Source organism: Cimex lectularius, unplaced genomic scaffold, assembly GCF_000648675.2.
Source record: "Cimex lectularius strain Harlan isolate CLEC.00 unplaced genomic scaffold, Clec_2.1 scaffold231, whole genome shotgun sequence".
Classification (NCBI taxonomy): Eukaryota; Metazoa; Arthropoda; class Insecta; order Hemiptera; family Cimicidae; genus Cimex; species Cimex lectularius.
In genome coordinates, this window is record NW_019392879.1 from 10,787 (window position 1) to 19,222 (window position 8,436).

An 8,436-nucleotide genomic window follows, 5' to 3' on the forward strand; every position below is an offset into this window, starting at 1 on the left:
GTTTAGTCTGACGTGCAACACAGCGAAAATAGGCGGACCAAATGATCAGTTGTAACTGTTGGATTGTTGATTCAATCGATCATTGAATTCCATACTTGAACGCATTTATACGTTTTTCATGTCAATTTTTGACATGACTGATTGGACATTACGTCCTCCTTAAACATTATTAATGATTCTCGGCTTGTCTAGAACATACTTTCTCTCCGTAAACATTATAAGGTTGGGATCGTATAAGGGGGTTGGCTCGATCCGAATCTGGATCAGTGAAGTGAAAGTGGCATATTTGATTTACACCCTCAGTCCCCCCTTTTCATGTCTCGGATTTAGCATGATTATGTGGGCTGAGACGATTTTACATTATTTTCCCCTTTTCGAGTTCACGTGATTTCTATCTTGAGCTAGTTCAACAGTTGGCCAATCAGCTGGAAGAGCTTAAGAAGTAGTTTTACACAGGGTGAATTTAATTAAAACATATGGATAAACGTATCGTCCGGAAATCTCGTTTGATAAATTGTGAGTTAATGATGAAAAGAAGATAAAGAAAAACTTTTTTTTTAAATTGCAGAAATGAAAGTAGACATATGTTTGAAGATTTCAAAAGTTTAGTCCACATTTGCAGATTTTTTTAGAGACCCCCCCCCTGTTTATTTCCATTGCTTATTGAAAGATTCCTAATTTTCGAAATAATTTTATGTTAGAAAATATGTAATTATTTGTGTAGTATTTGTTGATACATATTTTAGATTTGCATGTTGCAAACACTACTCCAGATTTTTCGCTGCACTTGTGTCAAAAAATTGTGAAGTCTGCGGGCAGTTTGGTCCTTCACGAACGTTTCGATCTGTCAAACGCGTTTCGACTTGTCATATTCAGTGATGAGTTTGAACCAGAATTATTACAAAATGAAAATGGCGAAATAATGAAAACAGGCAGGCCACAATAATACGAAACGACTTAACTACTTATCGCCCTCGAACTGCTTTTTCAAAATTTCGAGAATATTTTTCAACGCACCCGTGCGTATCCTTCATGCTTCATCAGGTAATTAGAAAATTATTAATCAATTAAATTTTTTTTATATTTATTTTGATTCATCTCATACGTTGTCTGATACCTCCTTTTACATTAAGAATGGTTAAATTGGGTTTGGTTAGTTTTGAATGATTAGATTTGGTTAGGTTGTTTAGGTTAGAAATGGTTACATTGTGTTGCTATAGGAATAGTTCATAAGGTTAGGTTTGGTAAGGTTAGCTTGATTTAGATTAGGTTAGGTTTGGAAAGGTTAGCTTGATCTAGATTAGGTTAGAAATGGTTAGATTGTGTTACTATAGGAATGGTTGGATTAGGTTAGTGTTGGAAAGGTGAGCTTGATTTAGATTAGGTTAGGTTTGGAAAGGTTAGCTTGATTTAGATTAGGTTAGGTTTGGAAAGGTTAGCTTGATTTAGATTAGGTTAGAAATGGTTAGATTGTGTTACGATAGGAATGGTTAGATTAGGTTAGATTTGGAAAGGTTAGCTTGATTTAGATTAGCTTAGAAATGGTTAGATTGTGTTACGTTAGGAATGGTTAGATTAGGTTAGATTTGGAAAGGTTAGCTTGATTTAGATTTAGTTAGAAATGGTTAGATTGTGTTACTATAGGAATGGTTAGATTAGGTTAGATTTGGTAAGGTTAGCTTTATTTAGATTAGGTTAGAAATGGTTAAATTGTGTTACTATAGGAATGGTTGGATTAGGTTAGGTATGGAATGGTTAGCTTGATTTAGATTAGGTTAGGTTGTAATAAGTTAGGAATAGTTAGGTTGGGTTAGGATAGGAATGGTTAGGTTATGTTAGATTTTGTTTGGCAAGGTTGGGGTTAGGTTTGGAATGGTTAGTTCACACATCTATGATTTAATGTTTGTATTAGTTTATTGTATTTATTATCGGTGTTGATAAATTATATGGATGTGTGAATGCAATTTTTCTCCCAGAGTCATACAGATGTTAACGGTTAGGTTAGCTTGATAAGGTAGGGTTAGGTTAGGATGAAGGACGCGTTAGGTTACATATACCTGATTTTGCTTTCTCCATAGGATGTAAAAGTCATAGATATTCTCGATTAATCAAGGTTTATTTTGTCTTTGAAGTCGTATTGTACTACCGTCTTATTACATTTCTTTCGGATGTTGCTAATTGATTTTCTTCCAAATCCAATAATACACCAGATCGAATGAAGGATTAACTGTAGCCTTTTGTTATCTTTAGAGAAAAAAGAAAACTGAATTGCAACGGTATATTGGCTAAGTTTCAACGATTGCCGAATTTTCCCCTGTGATCTAAAAATTGACGTTTATTTTCCACCTGGCAATTCTTAAAAAGCACAAAAGAGTATTTCAAAGCTCCAAAATCAATTGTCCATTTTTTTTTCTCTCATGCGTCATCAGTTGGTACTAAACTTAAAATCGTTATTGACAAATTGGGCAATTTCAGGTTTATCTGTAATTAATAATTCTGCCCCTAGATTATTCGAACTTCACTGAACACGACACTACCGAGTTTTATTTGCTAGCACCGACCCATAGGAAATTCTCACGACAAACCTAATTAACGAGCAACCCAGGTCAATTAGACCCCCATGAGCAAATTCCATATCGGTGTAAATCCTGGTATATTGAAATGCTCTAATTCTCTGCCTTTTATTGTATCTTATCCCACTGGACTGTCAATTATTTAATTAACTAAAGTTACTCGATTATGTTTTGAGCCTTGGACGAGCTGCGTAGCATCGCCCGAGGGCTTCGACGACCTCACCTGGCGCATGGCCTTAGTCGTTCGTTTCTCAAGGAGGCGACGCACTTCTGCTTACTGGTGGTAATGTTAAACCTAAGTTCCCGGGTAGAAAAACGTCCGGGTGCCGACGAGTTTCTTCCCCACTTGCCCTTTTAAGGGTGTTTCCATGTTTGGATTTAAGTGGAAATGTTAACCACCCCCAGATAAGCGCAGTTGTCCGGGTCACCTGGAACTAGAAGCAATTGAGCCTGGAAGGTTACTGCGCCTGTAGTTCAGTTGATCTGGCGCCTCCCCGTCCTTTTGGACAGAATCTGGTTCACCAGTCCACATGAGTGACTAATCGCTATGCCCTACGCCCAGGGTCCAAGGACAACCCTCGACTTGTGATGCAGAGTGCCACACACTCTAGGCTACATCATTATTTTGTGCCTGGAAACCCCTCTTGTATCCAAGGGATAGGATTATAGGACTGAGGGAAGCACTGACAAAAGAAAAAGTATATTCGGCCATTTGCGAAGCTACCCAGCTGCGCACAAAGGGTAAAACTTCCACCTCAGATGTTTTATAACTTTATCTTTTCATTGGTTTTAACTGCTTTTTATCCTGTTAATTCTTTCGCTGACTGCCATCATATTTATCATAAGCTTTAAGATTATTTGGAGGTCGGGAGATGCGTTCTGGTTGTGACGTAGGTTTTAGAAAAACTTTTTTTCGTGCCACCGTTTCGATCATCATTGAGATCATTTTCAGGGCTCAAAGTGTTTGTTTTCCGTATAGATGTGTCATTCTTATCTGTCGTGTTGAGATCTCAACCAATAAGTCTTTAAGTTTAATAACTTACATACATCATAATATATGATTTTCAAATTATATTTATTTTATTACATATTATTTTTTTGTTGCAGTGTGTGTTATACTTATGGGCTCTGAAATTGTGCCATCCGACGACGCTATTTTTACTTAGAGGCAATCACGAATGCCGGCATCTCACGGAGTATTTCACCTTTAAACAAGAATGTAAGTAAACAAAGAATTCTTTTTTTTTCTTTTAAATTTTTAAACATCCCTAACGATGCGCACACTCGTATGCGTATTTATTTTTGATCTCATGAAAAACAGAAAGACTTAAATAATTTAGCCCTTGGCCATGCTCTTTCTTTGTATGGGAAAACCAAACACCACTTCACACTAGGAACATAAGCTCATTAAGCTTCACCTTTTACTTTCATTACCGCCTTTCTTCAAACCACTAATATTTTGCGTTACAAGTCAAATTTTGATATAATGTGAGACAATTTTACTATTGATGTTTCATCATCACTAGTGACTTTTCGCCCCGACCGTTCGGCGATGTTGTCTGTCGCCTTAATCGATAGAAAACAGTGTCAAGGACTAGCAGTGCTCATGGCCGCCACGATAAGCTTCCGAGTCTAACCATATAACTTGAATTATGGTGATTGCACCACACTTTCGAACTATCGTGTCCGAAAATCATGAAAAGCTTTCAGCTGAAAAGTCGATAGCGCACACCCTTGATGCACTGATTACTTCACGTCTATACTTATTTACGATTCATCTTTTACCTTTAGTTCCAAATTAATTGGTCCGTAAATTACAATAATAAACATTTCAACGATGAGATATGAAAAAAATTACCTATACAGAAAATTTCCCTCGTGTACTGTAAATTATGTAAATAAGCATCATTGGTCCATCGTACATTGATTTGTTGCCCGTTGAAGATTGAACAGAACAGTAATAATAACGTAGTCGGTGACGTGTAAATTGGTAAAAACTCTTAATCACATATCGTCGATATAAATCTGTATATCGATGACGGTATACTTTATCGTTCTTCATTAACCTTCAGTTTCAATCAGTACAATTGCTGTTCCGATTTTACAATTTAACATCAACGTTACATTTATACTGATAATACATTAATCAGTAGATAATGGTATAATTGGTTGTTCACAAGGTTTCAGTCAGTACAATTGGAGCAATGAATGATATTATTGGTGCAGCAAAACGTTTCAATTATTGAAAATGGTGCTATGATTGTATCAATCGATAAAATCGGCGATCAGTAGGCAGTTGTATATTTGGTGCGGTAATAGTTACAATCATTCTACTTGTTGCAATGATTGTACAAATCAACTAATCAATAGACAATTGTATAATGAGTGCATCAATACGTTTCAATTAATAAAATTGGTTCATCTGCATGATGGTCGAAATAATCGATAGATAATTGTATAGTTGGTGCATTAATGCGTTTCAATCAGTACTATTGGTGCAATAATTGTACATATTAACATAATTGTTGAATTAATCAGTCGACAATGGTATAATAGGTGCAACAATAAGTTTCAATTAATATAATTTGTGCAATGATTGTACACATCAACATAATCGTAGAAATAACCCATAGATAATGATATAATTGGTGCTTCAATACGTTTGTCACACAATTGGTGCAACAATTGTACACATGAACATAATCGTAGAACTAATCAATAGACCATGGAATAAAGGGTGCATTAATACGTTTTAATTAATACAATTGGTGCAATGATTGTACACATCAACATAATTGTTGAATTAATTGGTATACAATTGTATAATTAGTGCATTGATGTTTCAATAAGTACAATTGGTGCAATCGGTAGACAGTTGTATAGTTAATGCATCGATATGTTTGTACAAGTATATTTGGTGCGTCAGTACGTCTCAATCACACAATTGGTGCAACGATTCTACACATCATCATAATCGTAGAACTTATCAATAGACAATGGTATAAAGGGTGCATTAATACGTTTCAATGAATATAATTGGTGCAATCATTGTTCACATCAACATGATCGGCTAAATAATCAGTACACAAGTGTGAAGTTAGTGCATCAGTTGGTTTCAATCAGTACAATTGGTACATTGTACTCTTCAACATAATCGTTGAATTAGTCAGTGGACAACTGTATACATAGAGCATCAATTGATTTTAATCAGTACAATTGGTGCAATGATTGTAAACAGCAACATAATCGTAGATATAACCCATAAATAATGATACTCCGCATGATATTGTCGTTATGTTCATTGCTGATCTGTGCACCAATTTGGGTAGTGACATTATTTGGTGCATCGATCGTTTACTGTTTGACGTGCCTTGAACAATGCACCAATTTTCAAATAGATAACGTTATGAAATGGTATCCAATTATAAATTATTTAACTTTATAATATTTCTTAATGATTTTACTGAATATAATTAAACTAAATATGCATAAACTCATTTTTACTTACTTTAAAAATCAACATTTTTGTATAATTGTTTTCTAATATTATTTTATTATATTTTCAAATGTGTTATAGTATTTTAAAATGGCAATTTAAAAATTTACTGTAACAATTATAAATGTGATCTTTTTGTAGGTATACAGATCGTTACAAACTTTGCCAGTAGATTCTACATTCAAAATGAAACCACAAAGTCTTAATTATGTATGGTCCGAATCTCAACAGTTTCGGACTTGAATTCCACTTTTTCTGATTGTTTTAGAATATTTTGAACAAATCCGTTGATACCATTGAAATCTACGTTAAATTTCCAATAGGGTGTGATCAATACTAAATTTGTAAACGTAGCCATAGCTTGAAAAATCATTTTTATTTCAAAGTTGAAAAACTTACTATGGTGATTCGAAACTACTATTTCCAAACCTAGATACCAGCAAATTTCAGAAAACGTACTCCATTTAATATCCTTTTTAATGGTGTAATTGTCTTTTTAAATTAATTAATTAAACTTACAGTTAATTTTTTTAATTAATTAACCGTCAACCAGGGTTTTTTTTCCTTTCCTTCGTCAATTTCTTCATCTTTAAAAAAAGTAATTAAAAAACAAGTACACACTAAAAAAAATTAAATGGGGTACGTTTTCTGAAATTGTTTAGTTAGTCACTAAGTTTGGAAATAGTAGTTTAGGTTTTTCAACTTAATTTGGTTTGGAATTTTATAATCACCAGAGTAAGTTTTTCAACTTTGAAAGAAAATTTTTTTTCAAAATTCTGGCTACTAAAACGCTTAATTCACCAACGTTTGCAAGTTTAGTATTAATCACATCTTTCTGGAAATTTAACGTAGTTTTCAATTGTATCAACGGATTTGAACAAAACCGGTTTAGTTGTGGAGTTATCATTGTTTATTTGAAGAATGGTCGTGAAATCTTAAAAAATCAGAAAAAGTGGAATAACTCCGAAACTGTTGAGATTTAGACCATAGTTAAGTAGAACGTTTTGGTTCCTTTTTGAATGTAGATTCTACTGGCAAAGTTTGTAACACGAGTAAGCTGTTTTCTTACTTTACATATTTTTTAAACTTAAGTAATTTTTTCCTTTGTTTTCTTAGTTTTGCTTTTATATTGTGTATTTCTATATTTAAACATTTTTTGTTAATTGGATTAATTCTATAAAATATATTATTATTAAAATGCCGTGAAAAGTATCTTTTGCGATTCATTTTTCATTGATTAATATTTTGAAAAAATATAATTTCTATAAGCAATTAACAATAAACAAGCCGCATTTTTAAATAAAATATACTTGTCGATATTTTGTTTTAAATTTTGTTATTCACCCTTCGAGAGGGGTACAAAAGCTAATCAATCTTAAATTATATCGTGAATGGTGAATTGGTGGTTGGCTTCTTGATTGGCAATTGTCGGCAGTTTGATCCAAATTAATTATCTCCGATGTGGAAAGCTGAAGAATTCAATGAGATTTTCTCCCGGAAAAAATGATTATCACTTTGTTTAATTATATTTTATTTATATTGCGAAAGATGGATGGTTTTTTTTGCCATGAATGGCCAGGTGGTAGGTAAAGAGTCGGCACCGGGGCCGTTTTAATGTATTCAATCTGGTAAAACTGTTGCATGAAATTGGATCCCACCGTTCCTCGGATAGCATAATACAATTTGTGCAATTTTGTGGAACTTAACCGATTACGGGCCCTCGCGTGGGTTCATTTGTTTCGCCGTGCGTGTCCATGGAGATTTCGTTCGGGGGGAAAAAACTCGGAAACGAAGAAAGGCGTTTTTCTTTATATTCCTTAGGGCTTTTCTAACTCGATGATGTACAGGTCCTTTAATCGTTTTAATACTTGTTATTACCCCGGGTGGATTTTGCACAGGATGGAGGAATAACAAACCATGTCCGACATTTTATGTAAATAGTACGAGCAAACACAGTAATCTGCATATCACGGTAATGGCTAAAATGGTTAAATTGGACGATTTTCCGCTTAGGTGGAGTGAGAGGAAGAGATTTCTTTTTAAATAATTCCCCACTTAAGATAAAAGTGCTTTTTCATTGAAAAACAAAACCACCCAACGCGCATGAAAATATAAATTTGTTTTCCAAAGAAACACGGCGTCGTAATTTCTATATTTTACATATTTACTTTTATCTGGGTTTCAATCAATCAATTTTTATTAATAATTTGGCTCCTGCGTCAAAAGCGACAGAGATCAAACTTATTTGAAATTTTAAATTCACTAATTTCGTGGTCCGCTTGACCAATTAATATATTACAATTAATTAAGGTTTTTAGTTGAGATAAAAAAGTCAATGGCACGAGCGGGATTCGAACCCACGATCTT

General features: G+C 33.9%; 1 protein-coding gene across 1 annotated transcript in view; it reads left to right on the plus strand.

Moving 5' to 3' along the window:
- Positions 1 to 3,680: 3,680 nt before the first annotated feature.
- Positions 3,681 to 8,436, plus strand: part of LOC106674096 (serine/threonine-protein phosphatase 2B catalytic subunit 3-like) — a gene marked incomplete at its 5' end in the record, with an annotated part of 85,443 nt that continues 80,687 nt past the window's right edge. Inside the window, one exon of the mRNA XM_024229006.1 lies at positions 3,681 to 3,792. Coding sequence (XP_024084774.1) covers positions 3,681 to 3,792 — 112 coding nt within the window. The remainder of the gene's footprint in view (positions 3,793 to 8,436) is intronic.